This window comes from Mchenga conophoros, linkage group LG7, assembly GCF_057382185.1.
Source record: "Mchenga conophoros isolate Kocher_MC1m ecotype Shallow Benthic linkage group LG7, M_conophoros_male_GT1.1, whole genome shotgun sequence".
NCBI lineage: Eukaryota > Metazoa > Chordata > Actinopteri > Cichliformes > Cichlidae > Mchenga > Mchenga conophoros.
This window is the reverse complement of record NC_140532.1, coordinates 34,664,695-34,687,828: the sequence shown is the minus strand read 5'-3', so window position 1 is coordinate 34,687,828 and position 23,134 is coordinate 34,664,695. Positions and strand designations below refer to the sequence as shown.

At 41.3% G+C, this 23,134-nt stretch overlaps 1 protein-coding gene across 2 annotated transcripts in view; it reads right to left on the bottom strand.

The window, feature by feature from the left end:
- Positions 1 to 4,564: 4,564 nt before the first annotated feature.
- ehmt1b (euchromatic histone-lysine N-methyltransferase 1b) overlaps positions 4,565 to 23,134 on the bottom strand; it is a 40,975-nt gene continuing 22,405 nt past the window's right edge. For both annotated transcript variants that reach the window (XM_085279027.1, XM_085279028.1), the window contains exons 2-26: positions 21,315 to 21,405; positions 20,706 to 21,226; positions 17,059 to 17,314; positions 16,794 to 16,942; positions 16,184 to 16,336; positions 15,962 to 16,033; positions 15,707 to 15,809; positions 14,454 to 14,567; positions 13,607 to 13,884; positions 12,638 to 12,870; positions 12,344 to 12,556; positions 12,180 to 12,262; positions 11,542 to 11,648; positions 11,258 to 11,380; positions 11,071 to 11,172; positions 9,691 to 9,795; positions 9,440 to 9,594; positions 9,174 to 9,344; positions 8,918 to 9,062; positions 8,082 to 8,159; positions 7,813 to 7,928; positions 7,576 to 7,662; positions 6,831 to 6,909; positions 6,521 to 6,690; positions 4,565 to 5,712 (exon numbers count right to left, since the gene is read on the bottom strand). In XM_085279027.1, coding sequence (XP_085135153.1) covers positions 5,523 to 5,712; positions 6,521 to 6,690; positions 6,831 to 6,909; positions 7,576 to 7,662; positions 7,813 to 7,928; positions 8,082 to 8,159; positions 8,918 to 9,062; positions 9,174 to 9,344; positions 9,440 to 9,594; positions 9,691 to 9,795; positions 11,071 to 11,172; positions 11,258 to 11,380; positions 11,542 to 11,648; positions 12,180 to 12,262; positions 12,344 to 12,556; positions 12,638 to 12,870; positions 13,607 to 13,884; positions 14,454 to 14,567; positions 15,707 to 15,809; positions 15,962 to 16,033; positions 16,184 to 16,336; positions 16,794 to 16,942; positions 17,059 to 17,314; positions 20,706 to 21,226; positions 21,315 to 21,405 — 3,894 coding nt within the window. In that variant the 3' untranslated portion in view covers positions 4,565 to 5,522. The remainder of the gene's footprint in view (positions 5,713 to 6,520; positions 6,691 to 6,830; positions 6,910 to 7,575; positions 7,663 to 7,812; positions 7,929 to 8,081; positions 8,160 to 8,917; positions 9,063 to 9,173; positions 9,345 to 9,439; positions 9,595 to 9,690; positions 9,796 to 11,070; positions 11,173 to 11,257; positions 11,381 to 11,541; positions 11,649 to 12,179; positions 12,263 to 12,343; positions 12,557 to 12,637; positions 12,871 to 13,606; positions 13,885 to 14,453; positions 14,568 to 15,706; positions 15,810 to 15,961; positions 16,034 to 16,183; positions 16,337 to 16,793; positions 16,943 to 17,058; positions 17,315 to 20,705; positions 21,227 to 21,314; positions 21,406 to 23,134) is intronic.

Genomic DNA, 23,134 nt, shown 5'->3' with positions numbered 1-23,134 from the left:
AGTTATGTAATTTCTTTTTTTCTTTTTTTTTACCTTTATACATTATTTAAGGTTTTATAGACTACATTTAATGTTTTAGCTTCTGTAACACAGGAATTTCACAAATAAACTTATCTTATTTCATAAATTTAACCTTTGCCACTGTATTGCAACAGATTTTATAAAGGAAGGTGTTGCCTTTTCAGCCTGAGTACACTTCATTTTAAAGCTAAACTGCATGGTGCCATTTATTCATGAACATGAGACAACATTTCACCATTAGTCATAAAACTTCAGACTTTTCTTACCTTTTTTGTATCTAAAGTATTCGGTTCATGTTAAAGTAGTTGCTGTGAAATGCTGATCATGGATGCAAACTCATTAGATATGACTGAGGAGACATCTGGTGGTTTAGCTGATTTACTGCAATAAGAGTTACAGACACTTGTGCTGTAGTTAGAACATTGAGTCAGCAGATGTCTGTGCAGTTGTGTGCTGGAAAAGCTGTTAAAATAAAAATTAAAAAAAATGGAAAATATCCAGAGCACAGGATTTGGTGACAGGATTAGTCTACCAACAGTATGATTTCCAACCAGCCACACCCAAACTGTCTCACCTCTGATTAGTGGAGGTGCTCTTCAGGTTGTCATGGTTCTTTATGGCCTCCCGGACACCATCTCCCATTTCTCGTCTGCTCATCCCGTCCAGGTGCAGAACAGTCTCGTACTTCTGTTCTGGGTCCTTGTCAGCGGATATCCATGAGGACTCCCCCTGCTCTCCAGTATCTGATGGCCCCGGCTCCTCCTCCTCCTCCTCCTCCTCTCTGACCAGCTTCTCAGGACATTCTCTCCTGTCAGGTGACCGAGCCCAGGTGTCTAAGTACTCCGCCCCCATCGTGAGCATCCTCCAGGAGCCGAACGTGGCTGTGCGAACCGCTGGAGCATGAAACAAGTAAACAGGATGATATTTATTATTTCTGATGAGTTTATAAGTTTAATATTCTAAAGCTTAAGACTCACTATATTGGCTGCCATTAAGATCCCTCAGATTGTAAAGAAATATATACATTATACAGGAATATATACAGGCATTTTTTCAATTTATTTCTTCAAAATATATCGTGCAGTTTTATTTTAGCTTTTGGGTGGAAAAAAATGCACACTGATTATGTAGAAGTTTAATAGAACTCACAAAAAGATTCACTCGGCTTTAAAGGGTTATGTTCATTCAACTGGTTTAATGATCATAATACAATAAAATGCCATTAAATGCTTGTTTTAAACAATCAAAGAAAAAAAAGTTGAAAACACTATAAATATATTATACACACTGCAAATTTTCGAGGCTGTATGTGTCATGGGCTGTCACATTTATATCACCAAATGTGTATATGTTAATATTACACCGTTTTTTCTTCTTTACAACTTTGTTTCAGTTCTGAAAGGTGCCCAGCTTCTGTGACTGCACACCAAGCCTTAGATCATCACCAATCCTCCACCGTGCTTGACAGCAGCTCACTGAACTTTAACATTTAACATGCTAACTTTACATGTGTAATGATGAGATTTATGTAGCAGCTGAAGCTGTTTGAGCATCCTGGCTCAGTAACACCTACTCGAGCCTTTTTTAATGATAAGAAAATAACTTTTTTTTTGTGCTGTTTCAAATTCTTCAAGCTCAAGTTTAAATCTGTAAAATCTGACATCTTAATCTCTGTATACAAAAGTAGACTAAGTTTGTCAAACTTTCCATAATCTCCCAAGATAATCTCAGCCAATTTTACAGCAAAGATTCCCAAGAACTTCCAGAGAGCTGTTAAATTAAAGGTCCTTTAAGGCCGAGACACAGCATCATAACATGCTTTTGAACAGCGAAATGACTACACATCTCAGACCTGAACACAATCTTCTATATAAATAATTTTTAAATGCATAGTATTCATGCAATTACAATAAACTAAAGTTAATTTGTTAATCTTCTTGTCATTTCTGAGACTTTAAACAGGAGCTACTGACACTCGAGTTAATCTAGAGGCCTTTACGCACCATTTACTGCCGTTATAAAGCAAAGAAATATATGGAAGGCAAACAAACAAATACATCGAATGTGAGCAATCCAGAGTTTTACTTACCATAAACCACGGTGGATCGTCTTTCTGCCCATCTGGAGTAGTGAGGAACGGCTTTCTTCATCGCTGCTCGGTAAAGCAACACCAGTTCATGCAGGTCTGCTGACAGGAGGCTGCCCTGTATGGCACCATGTGAAGGGGCACCAAAGACCAAAAGAAAACTTTCTGCCACCTTGGAATGCGGAAAGGCTGCTTCCTGCCCTGCCAAGCTAAAAACCTCCTTATCAGATAAGCCATCTGCGATGCTCGGGGAGAAATTTCTCTGATTCAATTATCGACTCAGTTTTCGCTGTCCACCCTGGTAATCAGGAAGGGAGCAATCATCAGCCAGTTTATGAGACCTACAAGGCCTCCAGATGCACAGTCACTCGCTTCCTGTGTTGTTTTTGCTTTTTTTTTTTTTTTTTTTTTTGGGGGGGGTGGCTCCCTGCTGGTCCTATGGGGACATTTTTCAATCTTGGTCCACTGGGGGTCTTACAGCTTTGCTGCTTGAGTGACAGCATTTCAGCCTTTACTTTTCTGTTTTACATTTATCTGACAGCTTTACTGTGCAGGATAAAGTTTAACGTTCCAGTGTAAGAGCAATACAACAAGGGGATGATTTGGTTTCCCCTACTGGATCTAAATTAAAATAGTCAAGGATATATAGTGTTGATTTAGGCTACTAAAAATGAACTTTTGAATTATTTACAAATACTAACCACTGTTAGCTGAAAAGAGGACCATTTATCCATTTAAGCAGATTTACTTAAAAAAGACAAATCTATTAAAGCTACAGTTTGAGTGTATTCTTCCACGCTCGTTTCATTTATAACTGAATTTAAGAAAAAGGTGTGAAACTGATGGGTCTGCTCACTCCCTTTCACAAATATTATTTAAACTGTTTCAGTTGCATGTACACTGCAAGCTGCTTTGCAACATGGCAGCAATCCAATGGGCGTGACATGCATGTAGATATGGTCACGAAGGCCTGGTGAAGTTTAAACTGAGAATCAGAATGTAGAAGAAAGGTGACTTTGAATGTGACATGGTTGTTGGTTTTGTCAGTATCTCTGAAGCTGCTGATCTGCTGCGATATTCCCCCGACAACAATTTTTAGGGTTTACAGAGAAAGGCCAGGGAAAAAAATAAATAAAATAAATCCAACAAGCAGCAGTTCAGAGGATGACCACGATGTTTCAAGCTGATAGGAAGAAACAAACCAAACAAACAATTACAACCTAGGTATGCAGAAGAGCAACAGACCACCAAACTGGGTGCCACTGTTTGGAAATTGGAAACAAATTTGAGTCTCGATTTTTGCTCCAACATTCAGACAGTAGGGTCAGGACTGGGGATAAACAACAAGACAGCATGGCTAGTAGAGCCCCCTTGGGATGTGGTAAACAGGAGATTCCCATGTGTATGTGTGGATTAGTTGTCTCATCTGTAATATGATGAATATTCGATGAATGTAAGAAACTCCCATTAACCGCACAATATACAACCCCCCACCGCCCCAACAAAACCCAGAGAAGATCCTATTTTATCGTGCCTAGTTTAGTCTATTAGGTTGTATATTTTGGCATCACACATGAAGCTTTGCACACCAATTTTTATAGCTGATTCTCCCCCCCAGAGCTATACCGACAAAGATGAAGTGAACAAAGGGTCACACATTGGTCATTTGAACTGAAACATGAGACACGAGCACTGAATAATGTTTAACTACATGACTTTTGTAGACTTGATTGGCCAGAAAGCCCAGAACATTTTGTTCCTTGTATCAAAAAGCAAGAGCTCTCTGTTAGAAGAAGTTGATTTAGGTACTTACAGTCTAAACCGCTACAGAAATGAACTCATGGCACAAACAAGTTTAAAAATCTCAACTCATTAAAAGGAGGCTGCGTATGAAGCGTCAGCCTCTCAGGTGCTGAATATTTAAGCCCATCTGTCAAACCTGGGCTGCTACTCAGTTTGTGCTGGGTCAAAGTGCCTGCAGGCTTCACCTCTTTAAGTAATGTGTTCATGGTTGACAAAGTAAAAGCTACGAGGAAGCAGTTTCTGTTCTAGCACATTTTCAGGAATGCATTCAAGCAGACTCCAACAAATGAAGCATAACAGGATAAATGCATTAGTATTAAATTTATTGAAAAAGATACAACCAATCAGATGGATGGTTCACGGTCCAGAAATATGTAACAGAACATAATGGAAGTGCATTTTTATAACCTTTTTTCCACCTATACCTTTCAAGACTTTGCACAACAGTCACTGCTTTACTAACAACATTTAAAATGACAGGTTGGCTTCTGTCGGCAAAAATCATGAAACTAAAATAGACTACGGCAACTACAATTAGAAAACTGGAGATAAAATTAAACTTAAAAAAAACTTTAAAACATTCTCTTATTTTACAAATTATGTTCACTTGGGTAATAAAAATGAAAACAAAAGTAAAAACCTTTGTCAGCACCATTTTCTTTTTTTTTTTTCCTTGCTCATTTTCACTTTAAATCAATTCGTCAACAAGAACGGCGAAAACGTCCGGCACGTTTCACACCCCGTACACATGCTCAATAAAAAGGTCAGCCAATTTATTCAGACTAGAAACGCCTCAATGCTGAGGAATGGATTAACATTGTTCCACTTTACAACCTATAACCACTTGAGGAGCAAATTAAAAGCAGTCCACTTCTTTCTCTTTAGTAAATTCATCTTCAGGTGTCGTGAAAAATGTCTGAAAAGTCCTTTGAAACACTCAAAGATGAATGACACCAAAAAAAAGTGGCAACATAATTTAATATTTATCAGCTAGTTTTGCTGGAATGGTTCATGGTCAATAACGGAAAAGGTCAGAAAAGTAACACCCAGCTGTGCGCTGGGGCTGTCTTTGCAAAAGACAATATTACCCTTAATCAGTGACCTCAAATTCTTTGATGACTTTTGTAAAAGTCCACTGAAAATCGTCAGTCGTGTCAAAACAAACAAAAAAAAAAAACAAAAAAACAAAAAAAAAAAGAAGGGGGGGGGGGGGTGTAAAAAGGGAAAAACAAAAACGCACAGTTCTGCTTTCCAGCATAGTGAAGTATGAAATGTAAAGACTGTTTTATCGTCTCTGTGGCGTTTACTGTGCGTGATGACATCACCCCCTGCTGTTCACATTACATACGGCGGAATAATAGAGCAGGAGGTTAGTCCAGGATGTGATTGTGCATCTCGTCTTTAGGTTCTCAACGAAGGTCAGTGGTCCGTGGTTTCAATCCAAAGTGGAGATACAGTACAAGTTCACCAATGAAAGTTTAAAGAGGATGTGGACTGGCGTCCCCGTGTGTCCGTCAGTACACGAGGCCAAACTTAGTGTGTGGAGCGTTTGTTTGTTTGTTTGTTTGTTGTTGTTTTTTTGTTTTTGTTTTGTTTTTTTGTTGTTGTTTTTTTAGGAGGGACTGGAAGGACTGTTGGAAGAGCTGGTGTCAGGCGACGCGCTGGGCTGCTGCTGGTCCTCGGGTGTGCTGTCCGCCTGCAGGGACGCCATTGCCGCTGAGGAGTACCTGCACTTGGATGAGCCACATTCACAGCTGAACACCTTGCTTTTGACTTCCCAGAAGTGGTCACCATAGTTAAATCTGAGAGGAGGACGACAGAAGAAAGGAAATGTTTACATAAAAGTGCTGCCACTTTTGTTGCTTGCAAATACAATCAGTAGTGGTTAAAAGTTAGCATTTTTTATAAATTGTCCATCCACTTTCTGCTGTTTATTCAGGTATGCCACTGACACTGTGGCAGTGTCAATTCAAAGCTCTCCAGATCCCCTTCAGCTCTTCAGCTGACATTCCAAAACCAGTTCAGAGACACAATCTCTCCAGTTTGTCCTGGGATCTCTCACCCAGGAAGCTTCATCAGCTAGCTCATTGTGATGTGGAGAAGCAGTGGGTCAACCCAGGGCCCCGTGCCTCATTCTTGCATGCCACTGTTTCCCTTAACTGCTGAGGGAGGGAGATGCTGCATTCAGGAGAAAACTGCAGCAAGTCCGGCATGTCTCAAGAGCCAGTATAAATGGCAATGGTACCATGGTGGCCACAAACCAGGAGCTCATTTCTTCCACCTGATCCATGATGTCACTCTTTCAGTCACCACCCACAGCTCATTTCCCACACGTAAGGGTTGGAACTAAATAGCCGTGCTGATCTGTAGCAATTCATCACTATGACATTACTAGACCCCAGAAACGCATTTATTTTGCTCTGCTGTCTTGTACAGCGTTGTTGTTTTTTAACTTTGTTTTCCTTTGTTTTATTTGTTCAGATTTTCTAAGGGGTGGGGGACCAAAAAAAACAAAAACAAAAAAAGACAGGGGACTGTGTTATAACAACAACAACAAACACAACATTGCAGAAAAACAGATGAACATAAATTAAAATAACTAAAGCTTACCCAAGCTCCTCTCCAGCTTTGATGTTTTCACTGGCAAAGAAGGCAATGTGTGGAAAGCGCAGGTCCTGGTGTTTCGTGAACACTCGACAAGCGAACAAGTTGGGCTCGCACATGTGGTTGAGGAAGCGACTGATATTTCCATAGAAACGAGCATCAATGCAATAGAGATCCTGTGGTTTGCAGAAGGGGGAATAATAAAATAAATGAAAAGCTCAAATTAAAAGATTTTTTTAAAAGAACTCTGCATACAAGGAAGAAAACCAGAAAACAATCCAACGTCTATTCAAATTTTTCTTCACTTTTACTTCACCTTGTCATCCAGACTGAACAGGTAAGCATCATTTTGCCTCATCTCTGCTTCTGCTTCAGAGATTATCTCACCGACATACCTGTTCAAAAACAGACGGGCCATGAGGGGCGGGAACATTTTAATATTCATCTTTTGTTCACAAGTTTGTGACATGAACCGTGCAATACACCAGACTTTACAGCCCAAGCTGGTTTGCAACACCCGTCCCTAGAAGAGTTTTTAAAGCACATTCAGAAAATCAGTCACATAAGGCACGAACTGCAGTGTACCGAAGGGCCGTAAAACAAGGGGCAGCACATTATTCATGACCGATTCCTCTTTGAAAAGCAGTGATTTCAGCCAGGGTCCAGTCTGACTTCTGTAGATAAAAAATTCAAGTCATTTATAACTTTCTGTGTTGGTCAGACATGATGTACCACTTCCTTTGCTAAGACAGATATTTCAGATGCTTCCATGCTCCTGTTTAAAACTAAACTTAACCAAACATCTGGTTTTGTATGTGCAATACTTGCATTTAGACTACTGACAGTCGTCTTGGGTCAGTCTTGGGACCATCTGGCAGGAGATAAAGATAAAGCTGCACGTGCAAGAATAGCATTTTAATTTTTCCCAAAATGAAAGCAGAAGTGATAAAACACAAAGTCGTGGCCACTATTCTCCTCGTTTTCAAACTATAAATTATGCTGGGAAACACTGAAGGATCGATCCCTACAAAACAAGTGTTATTGGGCTGTCTTTGACTTACTCGCATACAAAAGTCCCTTGTGGTATGTCTTGCAGTGCTTGGACACCCCAGCCTTTCTTACTGGTCCTGAACAGCTGGAGTCTGGTCCTAGAGGACCAGAAACATCTTTAAGCAACACTCATCTTTTTTACCTTCACACAGCAAGTAGTGCAGCTGTTCACATCAAAACTCTGTTATATACACACATGCTGGCTTACAAAGCCACAAATCCTTTAAGAGTTGTATTTGTTAAATCACCTGAGTCCGTTTTGCACTACGCGGTTCTTGCAGGTCCTCCAGCAGGAGCACGCATGGTTACACTCAAAGATGAGAGGAGGCTCCTCTCGGCAGAATTCAGGTAGAAGTCGACCACTCTAAACAGGACAATACACACATGTAGTGCTCTCTATGAGCTTGATGGTTTCAATGATGGTAGTTACACTAAACTGTAGTGATTTAATGTTGGGTAAAGCTTATTTTATTAAGGTGTAGGCACACTTTCAGACTCGCAGATTGCCCGTTCTTACCTTGTCGTACCAGCAGCGCAGACTGAGCTGTCCACACATGCAGATACTCGCAGAGCAGTCTTCCTTACAAACACAGTACTGCAACAGAGCAGAAAATAATATAGGTCACTTCACAATGCAAAGAAAAACCTATAGTTCTTTTTAAAATGTCTAATGGCACTGTATTACTGATGGCTTGGATCAAATGCAACACAAACAACGTTAAAACATTTAACAGAAAGTGCCGGAACAGTCTGATCATGCATCCACTCCAAAAGTAAACTTTTGACCACAAGTGTCTGCAAAATTAGGTGATCTGAATCAAAGGATTTCAACCTTAGCAACAAAAAGTGGACTGAGATAAATGAGTGAAATCACAGGACTTCCTGTGAAGTTCTGGTAATGTGCTGTAACTTGTTTCCAGGTTTCAGCTGCACCCTTCCTCCCCTTGGCAGTTATGAGCCAGCATTTGTGGATTCACAACGTGATCGTTTTATTTATTTTTTCTTAAATACAGATCCAAGTACATTGTAAGTTACGATGTGAATTCTGTGTTATGTTGCAACAGTGAAGAATTTTCCATAGATTACTGGGTCCAAATCTGGATCGCCTCCAAAACTTCATCACTTCTAAGTGGAAACGCAAATTCATCTGCAACTTTTTGAGTAAAAAGAAAAAAGTTTTCTTCTTGAACTTTGTTGAGGATACTGGATCTTTGTGTTGATGACAGGGGTTTCTTCTGTAAATCTGAACTTGCTGTTCTTCATGCAGACAGTTTCCTTTTAGTTTGTCTCTTTATCGTTTGTTGTTGGGGTTTAAGTAATGTTAAAAGCCTAATCAGATGGCCTTTAGCTCACCTGTAAGTGTGTTATGTTCCTGTCAATATTCATAGGGGAAGTAACACAGTTTTCGGGGATGTACTTGTAGCCATCTGGGTAAGGTTCACTGTCAACTGCGTTGACACAGGGGATGGGAACTCGCTCTTGCCCTAAAGCTATGTCACTGTAAATGGACAGAGAGACAGTTTAGGTGCTTTAATTTGAAAGAAACAGGTGGACAGAATCTTGACATCGCTATTTATGATGCTTTATCCCTCCCAGCCTGGTCTTTAACCTGTGAAGGGCTTTCTCTTCTGCTTGACTAAGCCTAATGTTTTTGGCATCCCTCTCCTTCCTGTTGGCCTGCAGAGCGCCCCAGGCCTTCGAGTTGTGGCTGCAGCAGTCTGGAGGAGTTTCTCCCTCGCGGTTCTTCAAAAACACATCTGCTCCTCGAGACAGGAGGAGCCTGATGAGACAAAGAACACATTTTACCGACTATCTACGACAACAAGGACTTTTTTTAGCGCCGTTATTATCCAGTAGGTGGGGCTGGCAACTCACGTGATGCAATCCAGGCGATTCTCCCGAGCAGCAATGTGTAGAGGAGAGTCTCCGTGGATGTTGACAGCTTGCAGATTGCAGTGAGCGTTCAACAGCAGCTCCGTTATCTCCACACTGCCAGAGAATGCAGCCCAGTGAAGGCAAATGTTTTCTTCCTAAATGAAGATAACCCAAATAAACCCACAATTAGCCAACATTTAATTCTTCTGCAAAGGATTTCAAACCTGGGGTGGAGAGACTTCTATGCTAACCTTGTCCCTGATGCTGCAGTCAGCTCCTTTAGTAAGAAGCAGCTTCACCTGGTCTGCATGTTTGTACTCTGTGGCCCAGATCATGGGCGTCCAGCCTCCGTCATCCTGTGGAAAATTAATAATGGGCTTGAAAATCAGCTGAAGAAATACTGAAACAACATCAATCCAACTACATATTGGAATTCCTATTTTAAAAAAAAACAAAAACAACAACAACTAAGAAGAAAAGCACAGCTTTTAATTTTCAGTCCTCCTGAGTACAGAGTAGTAATAAAGGAAAGGCTGCTTCATTACGTCAAAGCTGTCCTGATGCTACATATAGCAAGTTCATACATCTTAATCCAAGACACATGCAGCAGAGCGCAGCACGTCATGCATCAATTATTCCCAGAGAACCTTTTAAGCCCAGTTACAAAGTGCTTTACAGTAAAAATACACACTGGAAATCCATCCTAGTGTGTCACATGAATGGAAAACAAGTAAATCAATGAATATTTATTTTTTTTAATGGAAGTTACAGATCATATGAAACATATTATTCATTACTGAGCTTTGAGAGCAACAATTTTTAGTGCAGAGGACATCAGTCAACCAAAACATTTTAGCTCAGTGCAAAATGTTTGCTTTGTAGGCAGTACACTGAATAAATAAATAAACTGAATACGAACGTACATCCTAACACGAATTACTATTATATAAAACTTTGTTTATCATCTCTCAGATCTGAAATTTTAAGAAACTTAAAAGACTGGTGTGGAAGTATTTTAAACAGGTATGGGGAAAGACATTTTTACAGGGTTTCAACAAATGTAGCTAAATTTAGGATTATGTTTTAAATTCTACTTTTAATGTCTCAAAATGAAATTTTGAAAACTGTACAAATTCTCTAGGATTGAGACAAGTTTCATGTGTACTCATGAGCATCCACAACAACTTCATCTATGTTGCTTGTTAGAACTGCTTAAACCATCAGATTTAAGCAACCAGCATCAATAATTTTTGATTAATGATGCATTTGAGACTTTTTAAGGACCCTCAGGAACCTGGACACCATCTGTTTCTTTGCCCATGGATCAGAAGCTTGATACCCCCTCATCTACAAAGCAATCATGAAACTACAGCCAGAAAACCAACCTTTTGCTAAGGTTGAAATCAACTGGGAACAGGGTGACTATGGGAAGCTGAAGTAAAAGCACACATGTTTTTTTTTTGTTTTCTTATAAACTAGGATAGCTGTTTTTCACTGCTTGTTAAAGCTAAGCTAGTCTACACATGGCTCTGTAGTTAACACATAGACAGAGTGCTGCATCCTGAAGCTGTACATTTCAATCTTGCAGCCTCTCCCCTTCTTTCACAAGAGACATTTTTAAGTGTACTAACCTGGCAGTTAATATCAATCAGTCCAGTGGACAGAAGGTGCTCAACAATCTTGTAATGGCCAGATTTGGCCGCTAGGTGGAGGCACGTGAACCCTTCAACATCCTGAGAATGGCAGAGGATTTAATTATTGACCTGGATCTTTAGTAGGCAGATGGGAACCTCAGAGAAAAATCTGGTGCATATTTACCTTGTGCATGGCACTGGCTCCAGCTCTGAGCAGGTACAGGACCACCTCCATGTGGTTGTTCTCACAGGCTTCCATCAGAGGAGTCCGCTGATCTTCATCACACATGTCCAAGTTTGCACCAGCCTGAAACATCATACAAACAGCTAATGTAAAACTGCTTCCACAAAATCAGAATCATTAATATTAGAATAAACCTCTGGTTGAGATTTTTATTTTAAGGTTTTTGTCAGAAAGTTACTCAAAGTTTAATATTTCCGTCAGAGAGATGTGAAGCACAAGGTTACCTGAACAAGCATGTGGCAGATGTCTTTGTAACCTCCCTCTGCTGCTGCGTGCAGCGGGGTGCGTTTATTCTGCGATTCCATCTTAAAGTTCGGGTCAATACCGTCCACTGGAAGGTAAAGGAAGGCGAGGAAGATGCATGAAAATACCTGCCAACGTTTATGTTTTTAAAAAAAAAAAAAAAAATCCCCCCCGACACACACTTCTGTGTAAACTGTGCCAGCTGTCCAGCTTAGAGCAGAGCTAGTTTTGATGGATAATTTTCTTTTCTTTTCTTTTTTTTTTTAAAAAATGGCATCATTTGTGATTTTACAATTAGTATTTGGATCAAAGTCGGCAACTTCTTGTCACATGTTGGATGCACGTGACAAGAAGTTGCCAGCTTGTGGTGACAGATGGGCTGAAATTGTATACAGTGTGTGGACTGTGTATTTAGGCTGGGGGTCAAGGACTTTGTAAGTTTTCTGTGTTTGTCTAATGCTACCAAATGCATGTGGTAAAATTATTCATAATAAAATTTGAGGGTCATGAAAATTACACCAGCTTCCTGGAAGAAGCAAAACTAGTTTTGGCAGACATCACTACAAGGTGAAAAATGAAAATGAGTGCAGATGACAGAGCCTGAATGGGATTTACGTACCCAACATGAGCAGGACCTTCTTCAGTTCTCCTTGCTTGGCAGAGAGGTAAAGTTGTTTAGGGTGGAAGCGCAGTTTCTTGGGTCTGATCAAACAGACACAAAAAAATGAATTAGCTTGTAAATGGATCGTGGTCTTTTAGGTGAATTAAGGTGGGTTTACTTACTTTTCTGTGTCGAGAGCCACCAGGATGCTCTCTAGAGTTTCTCTGGGTCCTGGAGTGAGTGTACACAGGGCTGTTGTTGCCATCACAGCCTGCAGGGGGGCAGCCCTGGAGGACCCAGGAACAGCAGATGTGTCGAATCCATGTGCAGAACGAACAGGCAGCGAACTGTCAGCCCGGCCACTGACTTCAGCCCCCACAGTTAAACAAGAGGAGCTAGAAAACAAGTGAGAACAAAAGTTTAAGTTCGGCATTTTGTAATAAACAAACAAAATAGTTCCAAAGTTGCATTTTTACCTGCCAGTGGTCGTGTCTGCTCGGCCCTCGAGGGCTCCAGGCGTGGCTGGCCCATGTTCAAGAGCAGGGGGCACGGTGGAGGTGGTGTCAGCCTTGGCAACGGTGACCTCCTTGGCCTTGCTGGCCTCTTCTCCGCAGTGAGGACAGAAGCTTTGACCTTTCAGCACTGAGGCACAAGCGTGATGGAAACGGTGAGAGATGTTCACATCTGGTTGGCACTCCATGAAGGTCCCCTGTGCAGGAACAACAAACAGTCTCTGTAAACAAACATTCACAAAGCACATGTCCTCTGACCACGTCTCACACGAAAACAGTGTCTAGGTTGCTTCTGTAAACCTACAATATTCACTCATAAGAGCCCAAAGGAGGAAGAGCCCTACAACCAACATCTGCCAAAAAAGAATGGTGAATGATGTGAGAGTCCGCCATAATGAATTACTTCAAGTTTCTCCTGATAAAGTTAGTTCTTCACGATACTGAATCACGACGTGTACTTAATGAGTAAAAAGACTAACTGACATCCAAGTGTCATCCAGGACTCACACTTAGAAATCTGAGGCACAAATTAGGAAAGTGTTTAGTCAAGACTGTCAAGCACAAACTGTGTGGTCTTATGTATCTGTGAACGTACTGTGTGTATAAACATATTAGATGAGTTACACGTTCCTTATAGAAGCTCCACAGATCTATTAAAAGGCCTTGAGGTATGAGTAAAGGAGCCAGAGAAAACAGAAAACCTCAATGGCTTCATTGAGAAATGGCAAACGCATCACATGCTGTGTTCTGTGTGAAAGCGTCATTAACCCCAAAGAACTGAGATTAGTGCAGCTTCTTCAATCTTCAGAGTAAATGCAGAGCCATTTACCATGCAAGTGTTTCATCTGTGTAAATTGTTCCATTTGTGACAGTAGCTGCAAGTTAAACTGCAGCCAGAGACCTCAAACTGATTGGCACGCAGTTTTCACCCACCGCTCTGCAGAAGAAGCCGCAGCCCGGACAGCACTGGTGCTTCACCATGCCGTTGCGATGGTCCTCGCACAGAACGAGTAGCTGAACGGAGTTGGAAGGACGCATCATTTCATGTTTCACTACAGCGTCCTGGCAGCGAGTCAGCTGTCCATCTACACTCTCTGTGGCCATGCACTTCCTGTCTGCCAGAATGAGAATTTCTCGACTCTTGGGGGTCTCCATGCGGCAACTGCAGAGCGGAAGCTCCTGAGCCTCCTCAACCGCCAACCCTGAAGTGTCTGAAGAAAGAAAAGAGCGTGGCCAATGAAATCAACCACATTGGTCTCACCAGGAATAGAAAACTATTTATTCAAATCAACAAAACAAGACATTTAACCCTTTATCACCCAAATATCACAGAAGCCCTTTGGAGGTTCATTGGATTTTTTTTGTAATTTTGGGTGTAAAACTTGCAAATTAAAATCGAATATTCAATTTTCACCACTCTCTCAGTTCTGTAGCATTTTGGCTTTTAAAACTTTGTGGCTCCATTGCTTTGAACGTGTGCACTATAACAGCTCCTGATTGACATGAAGGGAAGAAAAAAAAAAGAAAAAAAAAAAAAAAAAGATCCAGCAACCATATTAACAACCAACTTCACAGCAGAAATAAGCATGTTTACAGCCTGCTATGAACACACTTTTGGGTGGTGTTTTTTTTTTTTTTTTTTTAGTAACTCATCCACCTGGATACTGAAGTTAGGCGTGTAGATGCTTCGATGGGTTTTGTGGCACAGGCAGGTGGAGCCAATCTGTGTCTGAGGCCTTACCTCTGGTAACTGGAGTGACTGAACTAGACTGAATCTCACCTTTGCTGGGTGAAGGCATGCTGAGGCTGACAGGTGGGACAATCTGCGTGTACTCCTTGTGATCATGGGGTTCGGCTGGAGTTGGAGCCTGAGGCTGAACAGCCACCTCCGGCTCTGTGAGAAAGACGAAGGATAAGAAAATACTTAAGGAAGAGCCTTGGTGAAAAATGTTCAGACAAGATATAATTATGGCATTTTTCCTTTAGTTCAAAGCAGCTGCAGAAGTGTACAAACTATGTACACTTCTGCACAGTTCAAACCCAGCGCCCAACTGGCGCTGGGTTTGAACTGTGCCATGTTTTCAGACCAATGTGGATCTGAAGTTTTAGTCAGCTTGCAATCTGACTTTTGTCATTTTAGTCAATAAAAGCCAAAGCCACCCTGTAGAGTCTCAGACAGATTTTAGGGTTTAGCAGACGCTTAAACTCACATTTTTAGAAACCAATTTTTACCCAGAAGATCACCAGCACTGTGATTATATACATTTTTAAAGCTCATTTTATTAACTGAGCAACTATTTACACAAATATAATATACTTTTAAAATTAAATTGTCAAAAATGGCCAGAAAATACAGATTTCTGCCAAAATAAGCTAACTTAACTGTGTGCTGTAATCCTGCGTGCATGTATACTGAAAAATACTGCCCGCCACCAGATACATATGTATTTTTTGCTACCAAACAGCTGGAGACGTAGCCTAGGGTTGGATTAAGAGATATAAAATGAGGCAATATTGCCAGTAAAGCTATCTCCACCTCTCACATGGGATTTCAAGCTCCCTCTAAAAAAGGAACCTGAATCAAGGAGACAGACACAGAGCTGCTGCAACAATTGAGAGCTTTGTTTATTGTTTATTTTGTGAATGTGCAGTTCAGATCTTAAGTCTGAAGTCGAGAAATAAACTCACCAATCAAGGTGAGCAGCACACAAACAATTCACATGTTTTTGAACTAAAAGGACTGTTTCTGTCAGTCTGGCAGCAGGTAAAGAGGTGAAAAGTTTATTTAGAAAAGAATCTAAATAAAGCCAGTGTATAAACCGATACTGAATCTATTAGGTGGCTAAAATCAGTTCACTGCTGAACATTTACCCAGCAGTACATAGTTTTAGTTTCTGGGGTTAATGTCGGTTTCAGAGAATTACTTTCTGTCATCCACTTGCAACATGTTTCTCTCAAGAAATAGCATCAGTCAGCCTGAGAATATTGAGATAGGTGATTGGGTGGATGTGCATATAGAGGAACAGCGATCACCTTTGGACTTCATCCTCCTTTTTCGTTTCCTGGAGGGCCGGAGCCATGCGCTGTCTGCTTTTGTTTTCTTTTTCAATTTTTTCTTCAGACTCGACTCTGTGCTCTGATGCAGGTGAGAGTTTGGCCACAGGGATGATTTTAAACAACAGAGAGAAACAAGAAAAAACCCCAAAACAAAACATCAATTCTCTTCCATTTTTAGCTAAAAGAGGTGGTATGAGATGCAGTTGGAGAAGTGGTGGCAAGCGGTCTTACCAAGTCAGATTCAGTGCCTTCCTCCTCCAACTCTTCCTCTCCAGATTCTTCAGACTCCTGCTCGTCTTTCACCTCCACCAGGAAAAGCAAACAGAATTCATCAGTAGCATTTAACACATAAGACTTTCACTGCAATGCATTGCATTCACAGTTATTCAGAGTTCCCACAAAGAAACAACCACACAAGGTTTCAAGAGAAGGAAACAACTTTTATTCTCCAACCTGAGCGATGGATTCAGAGGGTTCCTGCGCAGCACTTTCCGGTTCTTCTGATGGCTGCTGTTGTTCCTCCTCTTCAGACTCCAGATCTTCTGACTCTTCATCCTCAGATGCATTTCCCACTTTCTCCCCATTTATGCTGGCCACCTCTTTAGCCTGCAAGACAACAAATGGAAAAAAGTGGATGTAATGTCATATCTTAACAGCAGCACCTCAGCATTTCCGAGGTCATAAATGAACCTGAACAACTTCCCATTAACCTTACCATACCAACAGTCCTGGTCTGTTTAAAAAAAAAAAAAAAAAAAAAACTAGGAAAAGTTGTCGGAGACGTTGATTGAAATATGTTCTGTTCTCAAAAATGCAATAGCACATCTAATATATAGAGCTGGGGTCATATATGACGATTTTTAATTGTCTATGTCTCAGTGGACAATAATTGGAATAATTTATTCCACATGTGGCAATTTTTTCAACATTCAAGTGCAGAAAGTGCATGAGAAGCATAAGACTGAAACACTGAATGTATGAGATGTGCCTCGAGAGGCTAAATGAATACGTGTTACGCTTTCTTTTAATTTTGCAAATTTTTGAAAAGATGAGAAGCTCAGACCTCTGGACTCTTGGCAGTCTGTTGTAGTTCCTTAAACATTTCCAGCACAGTTCTCTGCTTTAGCACTTTGGTTTTCTTCTTGGGAACCAAGCTGTACATTCCCATTCGCCTCTTCTTCTTACGGGATGACAGCGCTCCTGAGTAAGAGCCTAGAGCACAAGAGAACACCACATTTACAGCAGAGTGTTACCGCAGACAAACATTACACTCTGCTCCAATTTTTAGTGCATTAGCTTTTGTGATGTGTCGCTGGAGTCAGTCTAACCTAGCTGGAGCTTGGCTTGGACAGGAGCAGGAGAAGCCGAAGGAGCTGCCCGTTCTGCAGGAGCTGGAGGTGGCTGTGGTGGAGGAACAGGTGCTGGTGAAGCTGATGATGCAGTTTGTGCTGAAGATGGCGTATCTGGTGGGCTCTGAGGTAGGTGGTTCTGAGAGGGTGACTGCGGTGAGGATTTCTGCAGGTCGGGTGCAACATGAGACTCCATTTTGGCACTCTTTGCTTCCCTTAATTCCCTGTTAAGAAGCTGCAGAGTGGCAAAAGCATTTAGGATCAATGTGTTACAAAAGGTTTCCTCATGGTTAGTTCTTGTTTTATTTTCTTGTTTTTAAAACCAATTTCCATTCAAATGGATTTGTTCCAGCTCCAGGACCCCCCCACCCCCACTCTATTCATGGACTCCTTTAGAGCAGCTTAGCATGATTCAAGTACAAAATAATCCATATTTATCGTATACTAAGCCCTGGTTCAGCTGATCAGCTCATCCTCTGTCTCCTAACTTTAAACCTGTGCTCACAGTCAGAGCTGTGGCTCTGAGATGTCAACATAAGTGAAATCTGCACGCACTGACATCATAAAGAGCCAAGAACAGAAAAAACTCCCTCAAACTTGAGTTTGTAGAAGTAAACCAATTGAGCTACAAAGAGTGACTTCATTATCTGAAACTTTGGATATGCTTAATATAAGCATATGATTGTAACAGTATATTTATGGCAGAATAAGGAAAGTAAACAAGGCCCAATTTTATTTTATTTTTTAAATAAAACCTAAATATACACACACTAAGTAAAATAAAGCCAACATTTTTAGTGTTGTAATGTCCACATAGTGAGCTACGGTTTTACAACCATTCAATTAGATATTTCCAAGTAAGAAGACTCAAATACACGAAGGCTCCATCATTGCCTGGGGCTTCATTTCAGCCAGTGGTGTTGGGAGAGTACCATCAGATTTTGAACCACCATTCATTACCATCTGCAAAGCTTCTAACTGGCAACAGCTTCATTTTTTCAGCATGAAAATACAGACTGCAATAGAACGCTATCAGCCATGGACTGGCCTCCCCAACGCCTGAACCTCAACATTACTGAAGCAGTGTGGGATCAATGCGACAGGAAATAACAAAAAGGCTGCCGACATCAAGAAAGGAACTTTGAATGGCCCTTAAGAAGCCTAGAGAGTTATTCCTTACTAGAAGGTTTTCTAAGAGAGGCCAACGTGTGTTGAAAAAGGAAGGTGGTCATTTAACTGTTTTTGCCTTATATTCATTTTATATTTGCGCATGTTTCTATTCATCACTGAACCTCCCTTTCATTTTCCTGAAAACATAAAGCAATGAGTAGTTGCTCGAACTTTTGCACAAACACATTTCCTTATATACTGCTAGCTAGTTAATCTGTATCTATAACTGAGTATCTAAAGTGTGTAAACAAATATAGTGGAGTAAATGCTGCGCCCACTCTCTAGACTCCCCTCTGCAGGCTGCAGCTATTCCTGCTAGAGAGCCAGGATGGCTAATTCCAGCCTGCAGCTATTTTATTAAGAAATATCCTAAGTTTTATTCAAAGATGCAGAAGATAATGTGCACAGATTTTATTTGAACTTCCTTATGCAGTAATGCTGTCGCTGTGTAAAACAAGCCAGTAGTGGAAGGGAGCAGCTAAAAACAATTCTTTCTCTGTCAATCTCTTGCTCTTTTAAAATAAATAAATAAAGATTTAATTTATTCTTTTATCCTTTACCAAGTGAGTGGCAGACAGGAAATGACAAGCAGTAAATAGCTTAGGGCTGACTTGAGCCTGGGCTTCTGCAGTAGGCTTCCAGCTTATGGGTCACTTGCTAAACCAGGTAAACTTCATGAAAATACTGACTGTAAGAAATATAAAGTGGTTTTACATGTCCGAGCACAATATCAGTGTCACAAATCCAAGAGTTAGTGAAGCCTGTGAAGCCTTCAGCTGTCAGCCATCTTGGCTTTTTGAAACTGAAACTAGGGGCTGGATCTGACTGTGAAACTGATGGTCACAGCACGCCCAGTAGCCAAAGAGCACACCCTGGATAATCCTCTTATTTCAATAATGACTGCAATTTAATCAAATTAGGGTGTTTTAAACAGCCTGAAACTACTGACTGAAGCCATAAATTCTTCAAGGTTTTTACTGAGGTCACAGGACAAGGAACTGAGGCTGTATAAAACTAGTCACCAGATGCTGGCCAAGAATGCAGGCTTAACTTTTACTGCACTTTTACCATTGATCCCTGTGTTTGCTATAATTTGCTCTTGTTAAAATCTTGTTCAGTCGTATCGTTTATCATCTGCCTTCATATTAGATTAGAGAAGCCGCCTGTTGAGCAGCTGGCTCGATGAACCTCAGAGTGAAGAACTTGTGTGCCCCATGTCTGCTTTCCAATTAAAAGTTTCACTTTTCACCAAGGGGACCCATTACATTTGTTGTAGTTTGCACTAGTGCTGCAGGTAATTATTCTTATTGAGAAATGTGCACCCACATGAGGTGTTTCAATGGTGGCAAGTTCTTCCTTCCACCCATCTTCGTTTTAATGACAATCTTTTCAAAAGCAAAGTTCCACAAAGGTCCCAATCTCTTCCATTTCCACTCTGCTCCTTATTAAATGTTCCTGTCAGCACCTTTGTAAACAGTTCTTAGGAGGTAGGAACTTTTAGTGACATTTCAGGTAACAAAGGCAAGATAAGATCCTTTTGTGAAAAGAGCCACAGGTCTAAAAAGGAAGCAGTCATGCACTCGAGTACACAATTATATAATTCTGTTTCGACAGCTTGCAGCTTTGAGTTTGGGGAAGCCGTTTTTCTGGTTCATCAGGACAAAATACACATTCGCAAAGCCAGATCTATAAAGAAATTGTTCTTTATGATTTGCCTAGTCAAATGAAGGCAAAAACCACAAGAAACAAGAAAAGACAATTGGGCTGGCCTACATAGTCACTGACCTCAAGGTCATCCAACACCCTTGGGATGAAATGAATAACACACCATTACTCAGAGGAAATGTGGTTGTGGTCAAATTGCTTCTAATACCTGCCTTTATAGTCGCAGATTAACCCTGTAAGCTCTAACATCAGGGTTAGGGTTGATGTGTTGCAGCATGCATGAACTACTACTTTAACACAGCTTTGTAACCATTCACACTCAAGTGTGAGGCACCCAAATGCTAAGGTGTGGATACTCAGAAATGACCACGCTTCAGCACTGGAACAGAAATGGAAAAAGTTCAAACAGGAAACAAAATGTATGAGGAGGATGTTTTCTGCAGAACATCTCATCTTTTCCTACGTTTTTAGCATCTCCCTCTTTGCCAGCTGGGAATCTGAGAACTCCTGTGTTGATGTATGATAGAGCTGCTGATATAAAGCATAATGCAAGCCTCTAGCAGTTTAATAGTACCCTAACTATGAAACTGCTATTGAAATTGCATACAGGGCAATATAAGCTGTATTACTATAAGAGTTGCTGCAGGGATAAACCTGTTGTATATTGTAAGGGCATTTCTGACTTACAGATTTTTCCAATTTGGCCTTCAACTATTTTTATTCCTTAAGGTGTTGAAAAAAAACAAATCTAAAGCAAACATGATAATCCCTTGCTCTTGGTCATGGTTCACCTTTTGTGCAGGGCTGACAGCAGGTCTGGACATGGTCTTGCGCGCTCTGTGTACGGTGACTGGCGCTGGAACCGGGGAAGGAGATAAACTGGGGCCATTTTTAGTGTCTGGTGTCCCCTGCCCCGGCTTTGTCCCTGTACTGGGGGCAGTCCTTAGTGCACCTGAACTCTGTGCACTCCCAGATGCCGAGGCAGGGAGGGTTTTGGCTGCATGCCCCCCTGTCGGTGAGCCCGAGGGCAACCAGTTAGTCCTGTGAGGGGAAACTCCCAAACCTGGTGCCGCTGCAGCGCTGCCTTCCTGCTCCGGCTGCTGCTGCTTAGTGAGAATGAATCCATTGCTTCCAGTAACAGAACCATGCGGTGGCTCCGTGTCAGACGTGCCATTTTCATTTAACAACAGTACAGTCTTGTTATTTCCTGTTGTCAGGTCCTTGTGGCTTGTGTCGTCGCTCTCGGTGCCGTTCAGCATCACCTCTGCTGCAGTGGAAAAGGCCAGTCTGTCTGCTACCTCTTTGTCCCCATCTTCGCATTCAAACAAGACAAATTAAATCACAATGTAAACCCATCATTTACACAAATAAAATACGTTCAAGCGTATTTAGACAAATACCTGACTTCTCTTCTCCATTGCTTCCTGGATCTAGTCCCTCTTTCTTTGTGGATCCACCTTTATCCACGCAGCTCTTGGCTAGACCAGCGGGCTGATTTAAAGAAAAACAAAAAACAAAAAAAGTACATGTGAGGGAAACTGTTAAATTAAGCTTTATTAAATACATTTTTTGTGGATAACATTACAAACTAAGCAGCCACTTGATAATGTGTCTAAAAATAGGCCCCCCAGGTGTTCCTAAAGCCTAAGACTATCTGAAAAGTGAGTGTAAAGACATATTTCTTGATAGAAATACCCCAAAAAGTCTGGTTTTAGCTTCTCAAAGCCACATTTGTGATCCAGGCCTAAGCAGGCATATCTCTGAATTAAACCATCATCCTTCGATGCACCTAATCCTGTGTAAAATCCCTTTTTATTTGTGCTTTTCAGTAATGTATCAGTGTCAGGAATACTGTAGAGCCAGCCAAGAGATTGGGGGCCACCACTATGCACTCTCATTGTCTCCGGCTTCTCTCCTTATATGCTACAACTAACCAGTGGAGCAACAGACGCCTGCCACAGCTTCAAAAGAAAACCAAATCACCCATCGACCGTCTTTACATCTCAGAGATAACAGCAGGAAACATAAAGACTCTTCCTCCGGAGCAGACCTTCATCTTCATGCTCACTCTGGAAAAACAGGCCCAAAGGAAACAGGAGGCCTTGAAGGAAAAATCATCGTGACTTCACTCTCATGCTTACTATTAAGGTCTACTTTGTTGCAAAGCCTTCTCTTTCAGCTCAAATATCAACATTTAGTCAATCTAGGCCAGTTCAACCTTGAGGAATTACACAGAACCAGCGCAGAAAATAAAGGTTTACACTTTCCCTAACCTCTTAAGACTCATTTAGGGCATATTTAGGGACAGACACGTGCTGATCAGTGGTGAGAGGTCATATCTGATGAGAAGTAAGTCAGGTACTGAAGCCAATTGCCCCAGGAAAGCAGAGGACTCATTTTCTTCTCACATTAAGCCAATCAAATATAGTCTGAGTGGTCTGCCATGCATCCTTTCTCCCTGTTTGCTTCCCAAGTGTCCACCATCCAGATAAAAGGCAAAGCCTATCCAAAAAAAAAAAATACACTTTGCATAAAATATCAGTTAACCTTTATGAAGGAAAGCAGAGGACACATTTTCTTCTCACACAAAGCCAATCAAAAGACCTGAGAGAGAATAAGGCCACTATAAGCTAATGGATTCAGTCAGTTACTCTAAAGCCTCTCCTCAATGGCTCAGACAGTCAGACTGTGTGAGTCCTGATCTGCTTACAACCGAGACTCCAACTAAATAAACCGTCAGGAAACACGTCCCTGTTCATGCTCCTGAGCCAAACATGAACCTAATCAATTAGCAACAAGTCCAGGCCAAGGACTGGTCTGTGAGGGTTTGTCCCCAAAGAACATCTAGTCTGGGACAACCCTCTTTGGTGTATGATCAACATGGGGGAATCTAGTGAACACTTGTGAGCGTCAAGAGAAGAAGAATCTTTTAGTTCCCCTCCCTTCCCCCCCCCAATGGTTTGAAGAAAGCCAGTTACACAAAAAACACACAAGCCTCAGCCCTCCCCCTAGTGGTGAAAAGTGGAACATACACAGTGGAGACAGGAGAAGGGGGAGGGAGGGAAGCAGAGAAGGCTGTCTGCAGATCGCCGCCATTTCGCAACCAGATTGTTTACTGACACAGCGCAGCCATTGCAGCAGTTTTCCACTAGATGGGGACTGAAGGGGTCTGGAAACTCATAGATGGGAATATGGAGGCTGCTGAAAGAAGCTCCAAAGC